Genomic DNA, 23,640 nt, shown 5'->3' with positions numbered 1-23,640 from the left:
CTCTTCTATCTCTCTTTCGACCGGTACAAATTGAATCGACTCATTCCTTCTCCTTTCTTGCAACGTCGGCGCTTGATCGTAATGAGATCCTTCGGTACGGCTATTCGCGCGACTATTCGAATACTATTCTTCCTTGAATCGGCATCGAGAAAAATGTTCGTTTTCGTTCTAAACGAAGATAAGGAGGATGTAGAAGGACATTTACATCTGGAGACGAAAGGATGCGAGACACGTCGGACTGAACTCTTGTACATGGAAAGGGAAGCACGGTAAATAGGCGAGTAAACGTAGAAACGACGTTTGTCGGTGAGCTCATGCTTCCCGATTATTTACGAGCTGGATGAGACTTGACTTTGTTAGCGCCGCAGCTAACTCTAGGTCATCTACATTATTCAACAACGAAGTTAGGATAAGAATGATCGGAAAAATCAGTTTGCAAAATACTATCTATTTATCATCATTCGATTATCTAATTCAGATATTTCGTATTACGTTTGTCGTGCAAGCGAAAAATTTTTATTACCTTTCATTTTCGTCCTGATTTGGATATTTCATTCGTTAAAGAGAGAAGGTCATTTCTATACAGTACTATCCCAGAGGAGAACAAACGAGCTAAACTGTTACGTTAGACAAGAGCCTTGGACGTTCTTAAACGAAAATTGGTATTGTAAAAGTTGTTTTAAACATTAAGTATTAATGGATGACGAAATGTGCAATAGATCTTGAATACGAATATGATCTATACATATTTGCATTAGCTCATAAAGAAGTTAATATATTGTTCATCTTTTCAAAGTTTACTTTAAATTTCTTTGGGAGGTCTAATGAAGCAATTGCCAAGCAATTTTTCATAATCTTTGAACAAACGAGATCAGTAAAAAGTTTAAAGTTATGGGGTTCGGAAACTATTACAACATTCTTATTCTTATTTTCTTATTGCATCGTCGAAAACGTTTGAATTGTCTTTAAAATGATGTTTTTCAATTAAACTCCTTCTACTGTTTATTACTAAATATAAATATATACATGCAAATTTCAGCAATGTAATAAGCAATTAAAAATAATGTTAATTACATTTTCCATGAAGGTAGGAGTATAGTGCCTCCATCTTTTGCTGTCTCATGAAAATACCCTGCATTATTCTATCGATCCGTTTGCCAAAGAATAAAACTCTTGGATAAGCGAGATATTACCCGTGTTTGATCAGACGAATCCGACTGGTAAAATACTTTCTGTTGGTCAGACTACGTTCGAAGCTCTTTTACCTTTCAAGTTCCCAAAAATTATTTAAATAAAAATTAATTTATCCTCTTCCGGCAAACTATTCGAGTCACAATAAGAACTTTATTTTTCCAAGGTGAAATGAAAATCTTTTTACAAGGAAACCCAACGTAATCTGGGCTATCGCGAAACTTTCCAAAAGTTCATATTATCTTTGGAAAGTTTTTGCATTGCACCGAAATATCATCTAATCATGCATGAATTGGCATACGATAGCTCGTGCTTGATTCTTAAGAAACCTTGACGATTAAAAAGTGGGTCATAATCCATAGCAAATATTACATAACATCTCGAGTAAAGACAAAGTTGAAACTGGAATAACGAGTGTATATATTCATGAAATTATTCCCATCGGCTTGGTTCTCGATAGCTTTGAGAGGAACAATTAGAAAAATGTATCGTTTCTTTCCATAAAGAAAGAAAAGATTTCCAAATGTCTTTCTCTCTCGACAGACGCATAGAGCTTCAAACAATAATAACGCGTTCGAACGATGAAAAGCTTTTCTGCCCTTCGGCAAAATCCCTTCCCTTCGTTTCCTTTGTCCCAAAGCTTTCTCTCATTCCATTTCTAGCATCTCACTTTCGCCTCTCGTGCGATCGAGCAAGCAAAAGGTATCAGCATCGGCACGTATCCTCGTTTCTGTCGCGACCGAGTTAGGCGGTCTGAGTTCGCACATGCGCGTGCTCAGCAGAGCTCACGGTTGCGAATAAGAGAAGGATGGAAAGAGGGTGAGAGAAGACAGAAGGGGTCGTCAGGGAAATCAATACGGCAATGTCCGCCGGTAACCGGCCCAGTCGGGGCTCATCCTTTGCGAGAATCGCATCGAAGCTAGTGCAAGATCAACAACGTTACTACGTCAGCATCGTCGTCATCAGGAGGGTCCATTTCCGTCGAAGGTCATAAACGAGAATCGACCTCGTGCCAAAAATCTAAATAATTCTCAGTGAAAGAAGAAAAGGAGAAAGCTAAGCAACGCGAAAAGAATAAAGGAATACAGGAAAGAAAGAAAGGAAGATAGGAAGGAAGGAAGGAAGGAAGGAAGAAAGGAAGGCGGAACCACCTTCTGAATCGTCGTTCTGTGAATACAAGAGAGGGGAGGAAGGGTGATATTGCTGGTAGGGTGTCGAGCAGGTATCTGGAAGGTAACTGACCCTGTGCAACAGTGGCAATTCTTTCGATCCTATCGTGCAGCTTCTAACGTGAAGAGATCACTTCAAGACTACTACTTGTTCCTCGAAAGGATAGAAAAAGAAAAGAAAAAAACATTTATCAACGTTTCTTCTGCGATTAAATCGAGAACAATCGGTTGTGCAAAAATTTCTTTCTCTCTTTTCGGAGAGGACAAAGTTCTCTTCCGTGATAAGAATCCCATAAAGAAGGGAGGCGAGACTCGTTGATTTCTCGAAAGGTTCGAATATCTCTCGAGTACCACGATCGTGTTAATAGGCAGGGAGAAGGCCGGCAGGCTGTTGGGACGTCTGGTAGGCGCTCGCGATTGCTCGTTCCGCAGGGATTTATCTCAACACTCCCAAAACGGCAACCCGTCGTTGTCGTGGTGCTGCCGGGGCCCCGCCGTTAGCCGCGAGAGATCGCGAGAAGGGAGCACGGCAGAATCGATCGGAGGATCAACGAGCGGATCGGTTGCCTCCTCCGCAAACGTTACCACCGCTTCCTACGCCGCTTCTTGTTGGCGGCCAAGTGAGATGGAGGAGAAGTCCTCGGCGCGCTTCTCGGAGTACCTGTTCGCCAAGATGGACGGGCAGGACGTCTCGGCCTCTCAGGGTCCCCGCAAGGTGACCGCCGACACTAGGAAGTGGATGCGGGAGAATCTCTTGCTCATGATCACTTTGTCCGGTGTACTTTTTGGTGTGATCCTTGGTAGGTAATTGCTACAACAACGTTGTAGCTTTTAATTTCAATTATTTCCGATCAATAAATTATTGATCAGGCATTAGGCAGTACGTACAGATACGTATCGACGCTTTAAGTAGAAATTTTTTGCTTTGATTAGAACGAGATAAGATTGATTGATTTCTTTTACGATAGCCTTTATTGATATTAAGAACAAGGCAATTTTACCCTCTCGTTTCTCCGTAACCGCATTTGTTTATTTATAAACTTCGGGTAGGGATGGGTCAAACGGCTTTCACTTTACAGGATAAAGCGTGGATTAATAATTTACCATTGAAGCCAACATAATGGATAATTTTCTTTCCTCGTTAGCACACTACGCCTTATATTTATTCTCGAAATTTAATCTTATATTCGATATATAATACTGTGCTCGAATTAAAGATTTAAATGATTTTTCGCTGAATAATTGTTTGAAATGTCAATTAATAGTATTTTTAAGTTCCTTGAAGCACACAAAATTTTATCGTAAGTGCTGAAAGATACGTATTAATAAGTAATCATCATTCGTATTTCTGTCACATCGTGTCACACGTGTACTCTCGATAATCAATGGATTCTACGGATGTCGAAGTAACACACGAACCAAGTGCATATATGCGAATGCATGGTCGATAAGTAATTGCTTGTCTATACAGGGAGAAGAGAATATCGGGCTAGGTACATATACATTAAAGTTATTGTCCTTTCAAATTTTCACATCGCTTTTCTATTCTTCCTTTACAAAGAATAGTCCACCGTACACGTAAAAGCAAATAACTTCCCAAGTACTGTCTCGAAACTATAGATCGTATAAAATAAAATAATTTGGTAAAGTTATTTCCACGAATACTTTTATTATTGCTGTTAAAAGACATCTAGAACTTCAACCAAATAACAAACTATTTTATTACTTGCATTCGTATGTTTTCTTTGCATTCGATCGAGTTCGTTACTGTTGAAGCAAACAACAGATACTTATCGTTATTATCCGTAGTGGAACACCTCCTTTTTTTCTTCATGATTGATCATATGTACACTGTCCTCTATATTTCCGTTGGCCTTGGTTCCCTTGGCATATAGCTGCTCTTGGCATATCGTGAAAACGATTTATCACGTGGACTCTTACTTTAATGTTCTTTGTATCTTCAATGCAATTTCATTGACAGTATATTTCAAACGTTTATAGCTATATAATGCGACGAGCAGAATAATATTACTAAGCAATCTTCGTTAATGGTATCAGTTTCGGATTATCTAGGACACTATTTTTTGTTGTTGTTATTCACGGCCGTGGATAAAATATGATCGAAAGCTTACGATGCTTTCGTTGATAATTCAATAGTCGATGACATTACATTCATCGCTAAGTTTTCATAAATATTTAATTAAATTAGAAATCAAAGCAAACTATAATCTTGTGGACTTGTGTAGAAGAGATACTATTTTACAAAGATAATTACGCAAAGAGTATTGCAGGTCGGTATTTGCGTCGATCGATAGAGCTTAGTCTCTATGAGAGTTATATTTTATTTTTCCACGTCAACGATATAGATTTTACACGGGGAACGAAGAAAGTGTGAGAATTCAATAATATTGATAATGCACGTGTTTTTCTCGCATTATTACATCTCTAAGGAGAATGAAAACGAATGATCGTTCGTTTATACGCTTTCGCACTATTATCCAATAACATTTAATTAATTTTATGAATATAGAGAGAACAGAGATAAAAATCTATGAAGCTTCAAACACGTATCATAAACGCTTGAGAAAATTGAAAAATAACACCAACTTTTTCATACACTTTTTGGGGATTCGTTCGTTATAGCGAAATATGATAGTTGGAAAATTTGTATCGTTATGAGGCAAATGATGAATAGCAGGTAAAAAGCGTGCTCAAAAAGAAATGTCATGCACGTGGCTCGTTAGAAATACTTATGCATAGAAACGCTTCCGCGTATCTTCAAGGCTTCTCCTCGTGAATTTTCATATCTACGATGCTCGAGCCATAATCGCAACATCGATCGGGAATTTTGCAAGAGCTCGTGCCAACGACGACGTAACGAAAAATACTCGATGATTTTACTCAGAAGAAAAGGAATAGTTTTCCAACGGGGGTGGAATTGATTACGTGTGTACTTGTACGTTGTAGACGACCCAGTTTGAAATTACCATTCGTTACGTAAAACTCTTGCGGTGGTCACATTATCCCGTTAAAAGGTGTCAATCATCGATGAGAGGTTTCCTTCAAAAGTCTCATCTAATTAACTTCCTACCGAAACTCGATCTTGCTAAACTCGTATCTTTCGAGCACTTTGCTCTTTACATGACCCCTTGGAAGGTTCAAGGGCAGTTTGCTTCTTCATATTGAGTTATACTGTGCCGCACGTAGACATCCACCTACGTTTTCGGTAATCCTCTCCTCGTCCAGCTGAAAGATTATTTAAAGAATTTTCTTGGAAGAAAAACTTACCGAATGCTTTCCTCGAGCTTCTAAGTCAGCACACCTTATTAACTTTTCCTTAAATACGATGAAACGCGAACGTTTCCTAGGAAATTACTCAGCAACATCTTACGTTAAGAAAAGTTTATTCAATTAGAGATATAATTATCTCGATAGCTACTTCAATCTAAAGGAGTTGATAATTTCTTTCAGTCTACTTTTTCCTTGGCATATTCCACTACAAACGATCTTGTATAATTAAAGGATTTGGTTTGCGACCATTGGGCCTTGGAGAAGACGCTGTGATGCTGATTAGCTATCCCGGAGAACTTTTTATGCGAATACTGAAATTAATGATTCTACCCTTGGTAATTGCTAGCCTCATATCAGGTGAGTTTAATTTAGAAACGTATTAAAAAACTAAAACAAAAAATAGCACATTTAACCTAATAACCGTCTAATAACGTTCGTTTGCTTTATTTCAAAGGTTCAGCGAGTTTGAATGCTAGGATGAACGGGATGATAGCCATACGAACTCTCGTCTATTTCATACTCACGTCCTTCCTCAATGCCGTAATAGGAGTTATCCTTGTTCTCGTTATTCACCCTGGAAATCCAGGAATCAGAGAATCGATTACACCTCTGACTCACGCCAGAGCCGTCAACATCTTGGACAGCCTTCTGGATTTAGGAAGGTAATGAAAAGTTCTACTTTTATCCTTGTGACATTTTCAGAGATACTCCGAATTAAAATCGTCCAGCCAATACGTTTCACTTCCATTCTTAACTAATTCTTCATTTCTCTCTGTAGTATTATTTAATAAGTTTGTTTATTTTCAAACGAATCAGATCGATCCTTGGTTTATCGCGTGAGAATAGAAGCGCAGTAGTGGAAGATTTTACTAGTAAGACAGCACTCGCGCGAAAAGCACAAAGGTGAATTATCGTAGTTTCCATGCTGAGGGATTAAGGTCGTTCGGTTTCACGATCACCGAACTTTTTAAACGAAAAATTTTCATTGTGATCACGAACACCACTATACTCGACCAAAGACCAAAATAGATGTGCATCGATCGTGCGTGATTTATTCATGCGCGAAGTACACTTTTTCCTTGTCCGTGATATCTTTCTTCATATTGATGGCTTTACTAAACGTTTCGTTCAAAGTCTCCGAAACGTATAGAAACGTAAAGTGTCCTTTATGGAACTCGAGTGTAGAGATGTCATTTAATTGAACCGTTTTTGTGTTTTATTTTTAGGAACATGTTTCCTGACAATCTCTTTCAAGCTGCATTTCAACAGGTAAAAAGAATGTTCTCTATTTCGTTCGATGAGAATGAAATATAAAATAATAATTATGGATATAATGTTAAAGGCACACACCGTTTACGTTCCGAGAAAGCCACCGATACAGAATCAAACCGATGGTCTATCGGTCGAAGTGGTCGGTGAAAAGGACCTGATCAGAGTGATCCAATATAGAAGTGGTACCAACACTTTAGGCATCGTCTTCTTTTGTCTAGTCTTCGGCACTTTCCTAGGTACCCTTGGTGAGAAGGGTCAGGTTGTGATAGATTTCTTCAAGGCTGTTTTCGAGGTCATTATGCGAATGGTCTCCACTGCGATGTGGTAAGTAAGTCTTAAAGATAACGAAAGAGTTTAAGCAACACGACGATTAATTACAATCCTTTTAATCGCACAGGGTGACGCCAGTAGGTATAACTTCGGTAATAGCCGGGAAAATCCTCGGTGTGGACGATCTGGCGCTGGTAATGTCGCAGCTAGCTTGGTTCATCGTCACGATCGTGATCGGTGTCTTTTTCTATCAGCTGGTGGTGATGCAGCTGATCTACCTGGCCTTCGTGAGAAAGAATCCCTTTAGATTCTACGCCGGCCTCGCCCAGGGTACACTCACCGCCTTCGCCATGGCATCAACGTGAGTCGTCGACCTTCGAATCCCAGCCCGACCTTCAGAGAACCCATCACGCCTGCCTTAAGGGGCCTCGGTCGTCATCGTCATTGTCGATTTCGATCCTGTTTCTCCACTTTCTTTTCTTTTCTGTTTCCTCTCATCATTAAGAGAACAGAAAAAGAACTAATATCAGTTTCTCTTCCCACTGAAAATAATTTCCCATCGTCTTCTCGCTTGATTTTTCTATTTATCACATGTGACTCTCTTACGTGATGGTGATGGTCCAAAATCTGCACGCGCATGATATACCGATGACGACGTGAAGACAGTGAACGTTTTCGAGAAACGGAAGGGCGTGTCGAAACGACTTGAATCGATTTTTTATAGAAACAATGTGTTTCAGCCAGCCGAGTGGAGTGGCTTTACGAGGCCGTGGTCCCCGAATCCGTTCCAAAATTTGGCCCACAGATTTACACAGCGTTTGAGAGATATTCTTTTATCTTCCTGCATAATCGTTTCCTTTGTGGAACGTGTCAATTTTTTTTTGTCGACAAAACGTTGTGTAATTCTAGCCGTAATCTCCTTTCCCATCCTTCCTTGACATTTTACACAATCTCTCTATTGTTATCGCGTTGTTCGCGAGGAGAGCTCGTCATGCCCCATGAAAAAGTGAGAAAGAGAGAGAGAGAGAGAGAAAGGGAGAGAGGTATGCAGTTCCGGGTGGCACTTAGGATGTGGATTACTACCGGTACCTGATACTCCGTGATTCGAACTTCCTTCGGTCATTAATCGATTGCAATTATCGGAAGTTCGAGTTTACCGGAGTGAAAGATTTCCACGCAACGCGCCATAAGAACATGCTTTATCTAATCCTTTTCAATTTTTCAACTATGGTGGAACTCTTCAGGCAAATTTTTCATATCGTTCAAACCGGAAATCGGCTGACTCCGTGTCACCTGGACTGATTTGTGGCGTGGAAGCTTTCTCGAGACTCGAGGAGGGCTCCACGTTTGATAACTTCTTCATCGTTATTTAGTTAATTATTAGCATTTTGTAAGATTGAAAAGAGGAACTGGAAAAATATTGGTTGTTTGCGCCGAGCCCGCTCTTCCAGGTTTGACGGGGACGTCCTTGACTGGTGAGAGCTGCTGGACCACGTGCGATCATTCTTTTTACATTTTGATCATTCATTTGTGCGGATCGCGCGAAGCAACGATCATTTTTCCAGTTCAACTACATTTCCACATCCCAAGTCACTGACGTAGAACTACTTTTATAATAAGTGCAAAAAAGTTTCATTTATTGATCTTGAACAAAATCATCGAATATCACGTAATACTTCCGATATTTCGTCGTGATCAATCACGCACGTCTTTTTTCTAACTTTCTTACTTCATTCGACAAATACAATTAAATCTAATCCTCTTTCTTTGACATTAACCTTGTCTCGTTCAAAGTGTCTTTCCGAAGTTACCTTTCTCGATCGAGATTTCAAAATTGCAACACTTTAGAGTCGCACATAAAAGATCGACAAATTTTCTAAATATCATTTCTACGTCACTCCATGGATCCACTTCCTCTAGCCACTACAAAACGTCTCCGATGGAAATCTGTGGTTTAACCAGAGCGGTCGACCTCCAGCTTTCCTTCGATCCTCTCTCCCTCTCCCTGGACCTAACCACTCGCCATTATCATCGTTAACGTCGAATTATCGACAATACATATCTAATTCAACCTGTTTTCTCTGTGGATTAACTTTTTCCAGAAAAGAACGTACACAACTGTGCGTAGACCGTGACTGTGAGACACTGACTTATCAGTGTATCTGAACAGAGACTATATGAATATCATGATGATGTATTAGAACACGCGCTGCACGCGGCCTTTTGCAGGTGGTTGACACTGACAAAAAGAGAAAGAGAGAGAGAGAGAGAGAGAGAGAGAGAGAGGGAGAGAGAGAGAGGGAGAGAGAGATAGAGAGTGACCGAGGGTGGCCCGTGGTAAGTATTTGATGGCCGCAGATGAAGGTACATACAATTGTCTGTTGCAGATTTTATTAAAGTCAACGCCATTTCAACGAAAGGGACCGATCGCAGGGCATTTTGACCTTAATCAGTGATTAATACCACTTGATTTTCAGTTCTTCGTCACGGTCATTCTGGCTGTCCTTGATAGATTCTCTGATGTCTCTCGATCCTTCTCCCGTTCGTACGTCTAGAAACGAAAAGAGTTAGATGAACGAGTCTTAGTCGACTCGTTTTGCATATCATTCGGTTTCGTGAGCATGAAATGACCTCTCCGTATTGTTATCATTACTATTATTACTGGCAAATCATTTCGTATATACTTTATACACGCATATGTAATAATACGATGATACTATACATTTCTGAAATTGTATCGTAAGAAAGAAAATTCTTTTAATCGATAGAAAAGATCTCTTCTTAACGCCAGAATGATCCTTATCGGCAGCAACCCTGGGGCATGCGGATTTATCCTTTTTTATTACAAACGAGAACGTTGGGCTGGTGTTTCTCTAACATAGCTTTGTACAGGGCTGCTGCACTCCCCGTTACTTTTCGACTGATGACCGAGAAGCTCAGGGTCGATCCCAGAGTCACCAGATTCGTCCTCCCGATTGGGTGCAACATCAATATGGATGGTACCGCACTCTTCGTCGCGGTGGCAAGTATCTTCATCGCTCAGATGAACGGGATCATTTTGGGTTTCGGGGAGATCATCACGGTTATGTAAGTTCGATGGTTTAAATGTTTGTTCGATAACCTGTAATGAGCTACTTGAACAAAGTCTGTTTTTCTTGTCTAGTTTAACATCCACAGCAGCATCCGTTTCTTCAGCTTCGGTTCCAAGTGCAGCTCTAGTTTTATTACTAGTTGTTTTGAGTGCCATTGACGTACCCGTTCATGACGTTTCTCTTCTCTTTGCTATTGACTGGTTTGTGTAAGTTTCCTTTTTTTTATACTTTATAATTATACCCACATCGATATCATCCGTAAAATTATTTACCTATATACAAATATATTTTACAGAGATCGTATAAGGACGACCAATAATATGTTAGGAGATTGTTATGCAGCCGCTGTAGTAGAACAATTGTCCAAAAAAGAATTAATGGCATTGGATGCAGCAGCTTATCAGGTAGATCAGAATTAATGTTAATGTTCTTTAAGGAGATTAAAGTTTCATTACTAATCGGTATTTCTCATCGCCTTAAGTCTGAAACAGTACTGCCCACAACTTTAGCCAATGGATGCATCTCGGCTAACAGGGTACCCGATCCTGATACTATCGTCGTTGAAATGCAAGACGACACGAGGATAGCCGGCATCGCCAAGTAAACTAACTTGTTGGTAGGGCTAGGCTATCACTTTATATGCTCATTAACGACATTCGCTTTGCAAATCCAATCTACTTATCTTATCGATTTCAAGCTCTTTATTCTGAAATCGAACGCTTACTGAATCATCCCTTAACGCTTTCTTCAACTTTGTTGCTTTTGGAGAGTCATTGCATTGTAGATTGCATAAATAACAGGTCGGTGGTAATGTAACGTGCTTGTTGCAACGATTCATAAAACGAACCTGATTCGACTCGCCATGTGCTTATACGCAAATCATTGCGCAACCAGCTTAAGAACATATAGCACGATAAGTCGATACGTGATGATGTAAGAACACCGAGTTTACACGTTATAGTTCAATGATCACGCTAAAGTAACGCGAAAAAAATACTATTGTTTGTTGTACGTAGGTATAGACGAAAGTCTGCATTATCGATTTTGTTCTTCGTAAATCGATCGATCGTTGAATATCTAACAAGTACGGACTATGCGACTTTGATTCTTTCACCACTTGACAAATTACATAAATCTAACATAAATTATTGTAATTCGCTATAGAACAAGTCACACGATGTTGAGACATTTGAAGTGTCTTCGGATTCATTTTGATTGCATTTGCACTTTGACATGTACTCTCTTCATCAGAAAGCAATTTTGCTATTAGTTAAATTCTGTAAGCAAAAAATACTTTGTGATACGTTACTATATATTTTGATACTTTTATTTTTTTAGCATCAGTGTACTACCAATACCGCGAAGCGTAACAGAGGAGACCGTTTGACTAATGGCCCATTTCGCAAGACAATTTAAAATGGTATACCTACGAGGTATGCCGATGAAATGAGAAAAGAAAACAATGGCGAGGTTAATATTAGGCACGCCAGTGCCTTTTCTCTTCTTTATTATCTATTTATTTTACTAAACAACGTTATCAACTTCTCAATCCCAAAAATGTCGATAGAGACACTCTGCTAGGACACTCGATGACTTTGAAACGTCACGGAATTTAGATATCTCCATTTCCGAGAGTTAAGTGAGCAAAGTTTGAGACTGAGATTCGATCGACCACAGAGGGAGAATAAAAGCAAGACGATTAAAAAGAAAAAAACTGAGAAAAACGAAAAAGAAAAGGAGTCAATATCGTATCGGAACGCGTGTGCGTTTGCGGTACAAGAGTAGCAATAAAATGTTTGAGATACGTAAGTTTACAGAAAAATGCGCTTCTAGTTAGGAGCACCGAAGTGCAGAAGTTCGATGATTCGCGCGCGTAGAAAAATCTCGCTCGTATGCTACGAAGGTGTTGTTTTCTTCTGTTCACGTTTCTTCTTCTTTAATTGTTTCTTTGTTTCTTTGTCTGTTCTTTTTTGTTTGGTTTTTTTAAACGAAACGTTAGTCAAAACGATAAAGACGATCGACAATTTTGCTCGTAAATCGTGGGAGAATAGTTTTGTCGACATCGTGAATATTAGTAGTTTCACTTAACAAGTGATCATTCGCATCGTCGAATGTGGTGCCTTAATTTCGATGCGCCCTCGGATTAGGTGCGATGAAAGTAAAGCGCGTCGTTGATGTATTCTTTTTCTTCGTACGTCATTCATATTAATTCCTTGAAATATTTTCTGCAATGTTCGTGTATCATCGAATACGATGATCAAGCAGTACTTTGTATTAGTCATCGACGTATGATCGATCGATCTTAGTCAATGACGCGAGCGAAGTCGTATTAGTGGTAAAAATTTCATCACGAGTTCGACGAAAGTGAGATCGAAAGTGTAGTGAGAGTGATATAAGATTTAAATATTTAACGAGTAGCGTTTTCTGCGTGTTAAACGTTAGCATCATCGAACCTTTAAAATCATTTATATGCATACACACATGTATTTCGCTCCTTGTGAGAAAATAATGATTAATGCACCGTATTAGGGGTTGTAAGTAGATATCCTAAGATATTAAAGTTCGTTGTAATTACATATCCACGATGCTAGTCGTGTAACATAAAAGGTGCTATGAGATGTTAAGCACGACGTTGTTTCTCACGAAGAGATTAGTGAGCTTTTTTCTGTAGTGTTCGCGTCATTGACTATGAATCGATGTCTGTATAGAAAAAAAAAGTAAGGGACATGATAATCAAAAAGAAGATAAGAAGACAGACGTTGATTTTTTACGTTCTCGTCGATCGATCGATCGATATACGACGAGACAAAAGATAAAATACTGATGCAGGTATAAAACGTCATATCGCGCATTTCGCGTTAATTGTTGTCAAATTAACGAGTGTATCATACAACGTGTTCTCTATCATTTTCGAGACCCTTTACAGTCCTCGATTACTTCGGGGTAACTTGCGAGTATCGATCTTGGAAGAAAAAGAGGGAAAGTAAAAATACTTTTAATATAGGCAACCGAAAGAGATGCTTCGAGTGCATCTTATTGAGTCTCCTCAAAGAAAAGTTGTTCATATTGCTTCGAACTTTCACGAGTGACGATGTGATGAACGACGATCAATCAAGATAATAATTCTGTCTCACTTTTGTAATTAGAGTGGTTCACAGTAAGACAGTTCGCCTTCCAATAAAATATATATATATGTATATATATATATATATATATATATATATATACACATATATATACACACATATACACATATACATACATATATACATGTATATACATGTATATATATATGTATATATATATATGCACATACATACATACATACATACATACATCGTTTAAACGAAAAAACAATATATGCATCCCACTTTTGTCATCGTTCACGAGTTATCGAGGAAAGTGTCGTTAGTGTTTCGTCCGAGAACAGAAAACCATTGCAATTTTTATCTCGATGTTAAAAGAGAGAAAGAGAGAGAGCAAGAGAGAGAGAGAGAGAGAAAGAGCGAGAGAAATGGAGCGAAAGGGAGAGAGAGAAAGAGAGAGAGAGAAAGAGATAGAGTGAGAGTGAGGGAGAGAAAGTTAATTAGTTAGGTCCCTCAATGGACCGATAATCAAGACTGGACACGCCATACGATAAATATTATCGTCTTTTTCATCGGCATAATATATTATTATGGGTAAACGATTCCTACAAGGTTTCGCTAATTTTAGACAAATTAAATAGGTAGGTCGATACGTGTTTTATCGTAGAGGCTGTTTCAATGTACAAACTATTTCGAGTATGTAGCATTTACGTAGGGACGTACGTTGTCTAATCCGTACGGACTTGAAAAGAGGCGAGTTCGACTTTTCCTATTTTTTCTTTCTTTTTTTTTTTTCCTATCTTTATGAAACTTCAAATGCGAGCTGGCCAACGATTTGTACCATAAAACGCTTTACCGGTGTACACGGTATTGATTAGAGACCAATGATCACTCCTTTTTGTCACACTTTGAAGGCTTCGATAATTTTAGATACAATAAAGCCGGTGTTTCGCTCGATCGATTTCTTCATTTGTTTATTGACACATCTTCGCACGTTTAGCTGCTAAATCAAGATTATTTGACGTAATTCCTTTTACGCTCGCGTGCAGAATAACCGGAAGAGATAAAAGAACAATTTCGTTCTGTCTGTGTTCGTAAAATGAATAATTTAAAATATACTAATACAACAACCAAAAAAGAAAACAAAATAACTAAATAAATTATCAAATTATCAAGGTATCCAAAGACTACGTGTTAATATAGATATAACATCTTAACGTGTTGTATAATAAAATGCAGGTTTATACGTGGAGAAAATCTCTGGTATTTCTTGATCCTTTCCCTTGTTTCCTGTATTACTTTAAATCACCTGCAATTGAAAAGCAAAAGAGTAAAGCAAAGAACAAGCGAGAGTTTATAATGATGGTAAGAAAGTACGAGTGATACTTTTGTTAAAAAATTCATTTAATTAAAGCCCACTAAAGTGGGCCTCCTCGGCTCGGAAGAGTCTTTGTACAATGGAATGAGAGAACGTTGTTTTTATACAAAATATGACATTATCTATATTCGTCGATGAGTATGTATATTCATTTATTCGAAGGAGATGACAACCGACTCTCGTTACATCGAGATTCTTATCAAGAGTCGGACGAGAAAAAGAAAAGAAAGAAAAAACGAAAGAGAGAGAGAGAGAGAGAGAGAGAGAGAGAGAGAGAGAGAGAGAGAGAGAGAGAGAGAGAGAGAGAGAGAGAGAGAGAGAGAGAGAGAGAGAGAGAGAGAGAGAGAGAGAGAGAGAGAGAGAAATAAAAAAAGATATTAAGAAAAAGATGCTTTTGAAAGTCACATTGCCGCGAATATTTTATAGCGATCAGTACGATCGCGACAATGCGTTAATTGATTATGTGAACGAGCACGACGCGTTCGATGAAAGAAACGCCACCGATCGACTTAACGTCGATCGAATCATTATTAAAAATTATTACAGGAATTTAATTTTACTGTACAAGAGCGTACACTTCCGTTGAACGCGTTGTGACCGCTTTGATTTTCTCCTTTACAGACAGTCTCTAGACCCTTTTTATTATCTTTTGATTATACGGCGAGTTTTTTACTATCCGTCGAGTTAATTTGTATTTACATTATCTACTTAAACATTTAACTACTTTCGTATGTACAATTTCGCTCGAGTATTCTTTTCTTTTTGTTATTAACTATCGATAAGACGTCGATCGATCGAAATAATATTATACAATAATACATCCTATTGAGTGCTCTTCTTAAAAATGCGATCAGTCTTCTTCTCGCGGTTTCTCTTATCACCAGATTTATTCGTGCTATCGCGTTCTTTTGTAAACGACCCTTAACGTACGCGACGAATAAAAATCTATAAATTATTACCTACTATAGAAGTTGTGCTTTTACATTTAATACAAGTTCTTCTAACAGACACATTTCATCGCGTTGATCATTAAGAGAATGGCTAACTCCTCGAATGTAAACCTTTTGGAATAAAAATTCTATTACATACATGCGAATAGAAAATAATATGCATGCAAGGAGCAGAAAGACACATTCATTCACTTGAAAAAAATATTACAGTTTTCGTTTATCGACACTTCACTCGCGATACAGATATCATTATCCAACAGCACCAATCAATACAAACTATCACGTTCGACCTGTTTTAACGAAGAGTCTCAACCGGCTTTCAAATTAATTAGTATATAAACGATCCTTTACACAAACAGTTTTCTTATAGATATTGATTTCGACAGCAGCGTAAATCATTAGTTTAATATACACTAAAAATTCTAATATCGCTCCACAAGTTCGAGAAATTAATTTAGATCCTCAATTCAGCGTTGGTAACGGGGATACCTCTGTTGGCACTTTGACTGGCTCTCTGCGTTGCAGGTGGAACTAAAGGACTGATACTTGGACTCCTAGTAGCCAATGGTGACAAGGATGGTGAGAAACTTGGACTGAGAGCAGCCGAGGGAAAAGTGGAAGCGTCATGACTGATTGGTGATCTCGGCAAGATAGCTCTGGCCAAGGCCGGAGCTGCCAGCGATCTTGGGGCGACAGAAGTTAAAAGAGGTGGCGGCGGTGCTTTATGTACAGACTTAGCTCTACCACTACTACCAGAATTCCCGCTTTGTACGCTGGCAGCATCGTCCTTGAGCCTTGCGATCTCACCGAAAACGTGAGCTAATGGTTGGTACTGAGGACCCCAATCTAAAAGATAATCCCAATTATAAGACCCAGTAAGTTCTTCCTCGCTATGAACGATGGAGCTTAAGGAACCGTTCATGCTGGGTCCACCAGGTACTTCGAGACCAGACGTAGGTCTTCCAGGTTCTCCGATTTTTCCGTAAATCAATGTAGCGATGTCTGCTTCTGTCGCAGCTTCGTCTTCAAATAGATGTAGACTATCCAAAGGAAGAGCTTCCGGTGGTCTTCTCGGAGTACCAGCTGGCGGATCGACGATACCTAGCCTAGCTAAGTACTCCTGTGTATTGTGAACGGACAAATCGCTCGCTGAGTCGCCCGTTTGTTGTCCCTCGTTTATCATTCTTATTTCTTCGTCTTCACCGTCGTCCTCGGCTGATCCTCGTCCGGATGATCCAGATTGATCGCTACCCGAAAGCTCGGATGTAGCTTGTTGTTGACCCGATTGACCTGAAGTCCCGTATGGTGGTATCTCATCGTACTTCGGTGGTGCGAATTGACACGAGGCACCACCGCCTCCGCCACCACCTCCAGCAGAACCTCCATTTCCGCTTCCACCTACTCCAACGACGCTTCTGATAGGAATAGTATCGAAAGCACTGGGATCCACATAACTGTTGGAGGCAGTGGCGTTGCTTTCTCCGTTTAAACCTGGCTTTGTCCCAGGTTTTTTGTGACGACGATTTCGTAAGTGAAAATACAAAAATATGGCGCCAAATGCAAGAACCAAAAGAAGGAGGGCTATCAAAAGACCAAGCGCCCAATCAGGTAAACCATTCGATGCAGCAACAGCCATATTAGATCCAATATCATTTGGTATTGCCATAGCAGTTGCTCCTTTGGAATCACTACTGTCATTATCTACCAAAGTGATTTCTACAACCGTACTATTCGACAAAGAACCTTGTCTCCCGGAACTAGCGCTTACTACCAACCTAGAAGATTCTTCGACATCCATGTCCATATGCATTAATTTTTGTTTGATGATTAACGCACCAGTAGTACGATTTAATTTGAAGTATGGGTGTTGTGACGTCAATTGATACACCACTCTTCCATCTGGTCCCTTGTCACGATCGGTAGCAGTTACGTGACCTATTACAGTACCTGGCATCATTTGGGAACCACTTCGAATTCCAAATTTGTACATTTTTTCAGTAAATTGCGGAAAGAATTCATCTCTCGATTCTATCTCTACTCTAACTCTGACTGCAGCCGTACGACCACCCATATCGGTTGCCCGCAATGTGAAAGCATAACGATTCCGTTGTTCATAATCAAATGTAGCGCACGTCGTGACAGTTCCTGATTTTGCATCAACCTCAAATAATTTCCAGCTGTCATCGATATCAGAGAAGCCTGTAGCAGCTGCCGATACGATGGAATAATTCAAAGAACCAAATATTCCTCGATCCAGATCGGATGCTCTAGCTGAGAAGACGATTGTACCAGCTGGCTCATTTTCACCAACGAATTCGAGGTATTCCGTAACAGGGAATTTCGGAGAATTATCGTTCACGTCTTCCAAGCGAATTCTGAGTCTTGCCAGAGCACAAAGAGGTGACGAGAGATCGCTGTCACATGCCATGACAACGAGATTATAAACCTCAGGCTCTAGATCGCAGTCGAGCGTTGCATTCACCAAAATAGCACCGGTGGTTTTCTCCACACGGAAGAGTCCCGCATCGTTTCCCGAAGTGATATCGTACGTCAAAGTGGCTGCTGGAGTGTCAGCTAAATCGTCATCCTTAGCATGTAACATGGCCACGGTACTACCAAACGCTGCATCTTCTTTAATCGATACTTGATATAGCTCTTCAAGGAAGCTTGGATAATTGTCATTTATGTCTTCGACGATAACTGTCACTGTGACAAGTTCATCTCCAACCAGGGAACCCATTGTCGTGTTCTCATCTCTCGAACCAAGTCTAAGTGTATATCTAAAAGAAAAAGGAGGTATAAGAAACTGAACGCATAGATGAAATTATAACGATCCTTTTGGAAGAAAATACTCACATGTCTTTCATTTCTCGATCGAGCGGTTTAGCTAAGATCAACCTTCCTCTGGACACTTCAAAAACTCCAGTCTCGTCGCCAGCGACGATAGCACCATCCAAAAGATCGACATCCGATAATCTCATCAAAGTCTTGCCCCTCGACGAGTTCTCCTTCGCATTGATCTTGTACTCTCGTCCGGGCAAAGTGTTTTTAAGGCTGCTGAGTCTTACGACGACCGAACAAGTCGCTGAAGCCGATGGTTTACCATGATCCTCGGCCACGATTGTCAGTTCTACTTCTTTTGGCAATGGCCTGGGTATGGCCGTACGATTAACTGTCAATACACCTGTGCTTGGATGAACGGTAAAACCTTTGACGGGTTGTAAAAGATAATATCGTATTCTGCTGTTGTCTTCCGTGAAATCGTCGTCAGTTGCGTTAACCGTGAGTATTTCTTGCAGACCACCATGTCCTTCTAAAGAAAAAAAAAAAGACAAGGGGAGTTAAACAAACGTGAACAAAGCGTGTAACTGTAATCACAACGCAACTTTCACGGCACCCACGCGTAAAATTAGCCATGCTAAGTGCAACACGTATTAGACGAAGAGAAAGAGAATTTTTTTTTTAGACCTGACCAATAAGCTCCATTAGAAAACATATACTACTCGTCCTTTAAGACGTTGGAATTGGGAGGGAGAGTAAAAGAGAGAAGAGGAAAGAGAGAAGCGTTCTCAAGAACCCCAAAGACGATAATTCACGTGAATGACGCTCGGGAGATCTGATAATAAATTTTCCAGCACGTAATTATTGTCGCGTCGGACATGGGACGCGATTTCTTCTTCTTCTTCTTCTTCTTCCTCTTCTTCTTCTTCCTCTTCTTCTACTGAGAGTGCGTCTTGGCGACATCGAAAAGCGTTAGGGAGAGGAGAGAAACGCTTACGTCGCGCTCGGTGAGAATCGATTATCGAATCGTAGGAGGCCGCAGGACCTCTCGAAAAGAGTTCTCGAGAGAGGATCGAGAGATCACGCGCGTCGAGGTCAAGTACCCTCGGGCTCTTCTTCTTCCAGCTACGTCCTCATCCTACTCTTCATCCTCCTCTTCATCCTCCTCATCTTTTTTCTTATCCTCCTTCTCTCTCCCTTTCTGCTTTCTCTCTCCTTTTCTTCATCTTCTTCATCTTCTTCTTCTTCTTCTTCTTCTTCTTCTTCTTCTTCTTCTCCTCCTCCTTCTTCTCCTCCTTCTTCTTCTTCTCCTTCTTCTTCTTCTTCTTCTTTGGCTCGTTCCCGACGAAGGAGGAGGATAAGCCGTCCTGACATCGGACCGAACGGAAGTATGAAATAATAACCAGTTATATAAATCGCTCGGCGAAGCCCTGGGCCTGGCCAGGGCCCCGTGCGCACAAAAATCATTTCGATGCGTTTCAAATCGTCGGATAACTCGGCATTAATGTGCCAAGCCGCGGCGTAAAGCGAGAGGCCAAGGAGGAAGGTAGGTAGGATCGGAAATAAGGAGCATATAAAGCTCGCGGTTGCCCTTTGGGGGATGTTCGGAGGTGAGGTGGTAGGACGACCTCGAACGATGGCAAAAGGGACTTTAAACCCTTTCGAGAGGGACGGACCGTATAATTATTGCCGAGTGCGTAAGATCCAGACAAGAACCCGGTTTGCGAATTCTCATTGTATCACGTGACCATCCCACGTGTTCTTTAGTTAGAAACATCTTGTAGAGAATAACATGATTTTAACTTTTTTTTTCAATTTCAACAATCTATCTATTAAACTTTTGCAAGACTTTTTCACGAATACATGATCAGCAGGGGGAAAAACAAGGGGAAAGTCAAAGTGCAAAAGAAAGAAATAAGATGTAAATTCGTAAGATCTTCCCCATCACGTTTTAAAGAATCCTCCTGCCAATCTAAGTTCACTCTGTTTTCTACTCTCCAAAGCAAATGCACCATTAGGCGCAGGCCTATGTATTTTTAATAAGTTTCGAGAGACTTCGAAGCCAGTGATCTCGGCCGGTGGTTGCAACGAAGGCGGCTTTTCGGCTGCCTCGCAAACGGTGTCTCCGCGTTTATTTATGTGCGAGGCGTTTGCAATTCACCGCCTCACCCCACACTATCCTCTCCCTTTACCATCTTCTTCTCTCTTTCCCTTCTTCGTGAGTTCGTCTGTCTTCTCTTTTGCAGCTAGCTTTTCATCGCTTTCTTTCTCTCTCTCCCTCTCTCTTTCTCTCTTTCTCTTCCTTTCCTCTCCTTCTTCTTTGCGCGCTTTATCTTGGCGCGGTGTCAATTCGAGTTTGGAACACGGGCAACAGGACAACGCGTGTCTACTAAAAACCAGTTTTTAAACGCGCGTTTATTTCGCACCGAGGGGTCTCGCTCCAAGTTTCTCTCTTTCGCTCTCTCTCTATCTTTCATCCTTTTCTCTTATTCCTTCTTCGTCCTTCAAAGGCAAAATGCACGCGAGACGAAGCTGAAATCGTCGGCTCGGTTATCAAGCTGCGAATTTGTTTTTTCTTTTTCTCTTTTTTTCACGAGTGTCGATAGTTTTCATTTTAATTTTCTCGTGCTTGAAAGACCGAATTATTACGTGAAGCAGAAGAGAATACGCATAATAATTGCGATAAACTATCATGCGAATGGGATTGTCCTCGGATTTGTGAGAGACGATTAATCGTTCATCTCGTTATCGTGTTCTCAGATAAATGCAATTGTACGCGAAGTAAAACCGATGAAACGTTCCCACATGGTTATATCACCGATAAAAGAGAGCGAGAGAGAGAGCGAGTGGTAGAACAATTTACTGGAATCGAATCGTCGATGTATCTGAGAAAATCTTATGATCTCTACGGTCGACAAAGGCTATCGGATGATATAACACAGAACTCGAAACAGGATACGGTCCACCGATAGTAAATATGGCAGCTGGAGAAGAAGGCCGACGGGTAATCTCGAAAAAGCATCGTTTCGAGATAAATCAAAGGACGTAGCATCTCGGTCTGTCCCGATAAAAGGAGATCGCACTCGATCGGTATTCTTCCTTCTCTCTTTTCCGTTCTTTCTCTTTCTCTCGTTTTCTCTAAGCTACGTACAAAGGGTTAGATACCAACCTGAGAGCGTGGCGACGTAGGCGGTTTGCTGAAATCTTGGCGCATTGTCGTTCAGATCAGCAACGCGTACTGTCATGTCTGTTGTAGCTTCGTGTATGCCATCGCTTGCAATTACACGAAGAGTGTATTCGAATTTTGTCTCAGCATCCAATGGTTTTCGTAAAATTACTTTTCCACCGTATCTGTCGATACTGAACGGACCTGGATCGGTTGTATTGCTAAAGCGATAAATCAACGCAGGTGAACTGTCCACGTCGTTCGCTGTTACGGTCGTTAACACGCTTCCTACTGCAGTACCTGTCAAATTAAAAATATTGTAAGAAATTACATTATTTACGATCAAAAGAAATAAATATATATGTATTGACGTTTAATCATAATTTCATTATATATGTATATACATTACGTTATAAGTGTAACAGTAGATTATTCTTAAATTAATATGTATTATAGACCATTGAAACATTTTGATCCAAGTACAAAGGGACTTTAATATTAACTGCGACTGAAAGACTTATCGCAAAAATGTTATTCTTCTTTGTTCATTACTAAGAATCGATTTTTATTCTTTTATTCGACATCTCTCTCGTCTCGCTTTGTCAACGACAACGATCTTTTCCGATACGAAAGTCGAGCATCGACTTTGTCTCTCTTTTCTTCTTTTTCTTTTCCCATCGAGTGGCGCCATTTTGCGATGGCAAGGAACTCGCTTCAAAGGAGTCACGTTTAAAATGCATTGGATTCTTACTATCGCGTCGTTTTATCTCGCTCGAGCAAAGAAGCACTCTAGAGAATGAGATGGATTTCTCAGCAATGAGATCGTTCGAGAGTTGTCACGAGTAGCGAATTGCGAGGCTGTTGTTTAACTCTTCCGACGAGTTTCATTTTGGTGAGACGTAATAATTTCTCGTAGCTCGTAAACGCGTAACGAGTCTTTGACGTTTATTCTTCTAAAAATATCTTCATCGATCGATATTAACATCTGTTCAAGTTTCTCGTTATTCGTCATTCTTCTCGACAGTGTAATAGAATTTTACGAACTCGTTAAATAAATAAATAAATAAATAAATAAATAAATAAATAAATAAATAAATGTAGAACACGAATATCGATAAAAATGTACGAAAGTGTACGTACGTCGTGTAAATAATTGTGTGATCGACTTCCCCTTCGAAATTTAAAAGAAGCGCGTGAAAATGGATGACATCGGCGGGACATTCGAATTCGATTCCACGAGACTCGCGCTGCAGTCAGCAACATCGACTCGCTTGCAACACCTGCGGCGATGAAAGAATTATTCCGTAGGAACGCGACGTGTCCGAGGGGGCCTCGGCAACTAGTTGGCACGCGGCTGAATCCGTTCATAAATTTCAACGCGGATCGTTAAAGTCGTGTAAATCGGTTTCGAGTGTGCCTTACGTATCGACTAATCTTTTGAATTTCCCCTCCAACCTCGTAACTCGTAACTGCTGGAGAAAGATATTGTCAGAGAGCTAAATTTACGTTCTCGAAATGCGGGTATTAGAATTGAAACGATGAAAGACGATGCAAAGATTATAAACGTTGCCTTTAATCTCGACGCTAAGCAGGCTACTCGTACGTACACAAAGAAAAGGATTAACGAATGATCTCGTTTTAATGATCGTTTAATGATGAACGCTCAAGCACTGAACTACTTTTATCTCGAGGAAAATGAATCTTCGTAAAGGACGTACGAGAGAGCTATGCAACTTTTATACGTGTATAAAATTAATTCCGATTACTTCGAAGCTCCCGGATCTGCGTGTATCCCAGGATGGGATCTCAAGATGGAAATAAGATGGTCGACGTGTTCCTTGTACGGAAGAAAATCTACTCGTCGGTGGTCTACCATTGTTTCGATATCTCGTGTCAATGCTACTTTCGGAATCGATCGATGCCTTCGATTAAATCCTCCCCTGGCAAAGGGTCGCGCGCTCGCGCTATGGGCGCACGTGGAAGGCCCTCCGAGC

The 23,640-nt window shown here is 40.2% G+C and overlaps 2 protein-coding genes across 7 annotated transcripts in view; one reads left to right on the top strand and one right to left on the bottom strand.

The window, feature by feature from the left end:
* Positions 1-2,682: 2,682 nt before the first annotated feature.
* LOC127067748 (excitatory amino acid transporter) lies at positions 2,683-14,628 on the top strand. Of its 3 annotated transcripts, XR_007782723.1 has the most exons (12): positions 2,840-3,160; positions 5,883-6,008; positions 6,106-6,313; positions 6,878-6,920; positions 6,994-7,247; positions 7,321-7,554; positions 10,086-10,280; positions 10,357-10,491; positions 10,581-10,689; positions 10,767-10,885; positions 11,624-11,755; positions 11,853-14,628. XR_007782723.1 is itself a non-coding variant. In XM_051003055.1 (11 exons), exons 1-11 carry the CDS (start codon positions 2,986-2,988, stop codon positions 11,670-11,672), a joined length of 1,647 nt encoding a protein of 548 aa, XP_050859012.1. In that variant the 5' UTR covers positions 2,683-2,985; the 3' UTR covers positions 11,673-14,628. The 3 variants fall into 3 exon arrangements, 2 of the variants coding, with proteins under 2 accessions (XP_050859012.1, XP_050859011.1); XM_051003055.1 differs by having other exon boundaries at positions 2,683-3,160; positions 11,624-14,628; XM_051003054.1 differs by having other exon boundaries at positions 10,767-10,901; positions 11,624-14,628.
* Positions 14,629-14,757: 129 nt separating this feature from the next.
* Positions 14,758-23,640, bottom strand: part of LOC127067747 (protein dachsous) — a 277,837-nt gene continuing 268,954 nt past the window's right edge. For all 4 annotated transcript variants that reach the window (XM_051003050.1, XM_051003052.1, XM_051003053.1 and 1 more), the window contains 3 exons: positions 21,650-21,946; positions 18,556-19,012; positions 14,758-18,479 (listed from right to left, as the gene is read on the bottom strand). In XM_051003050.1, coding sequence (XP_050859007.1) covers positions 16,154-18,479; positions 18,556-19,012; positions 21,650-21,946 — 3,080 coding nt within the window. In that variant the 3' untranslated portion in view covers positions 14,758-16,153. The remainder of the gene's footprint in view (positions 18,480-18,555; positions 19,013-21,649; positions 21,947-23,640) is intronic.

Source organism: Vespula vulgaris, chromosome 11 (assembly GCF_905475345.1).
Source record: "Vespula vulgaris chromosome 11, iyVesVulg1.1, whole genome shotgun sequence".
Taxonomy (NCBI): Eukaryota; Metazoa; Arthropoda; class Insecta; order Hymenoptera; family Vespidae; genus Vespula; species Vespula vulgaris.
Note: the sequence above shows the minus strand (reverse complement) of the source record. Positions and strands in the feature narration are given on the sequence as shown.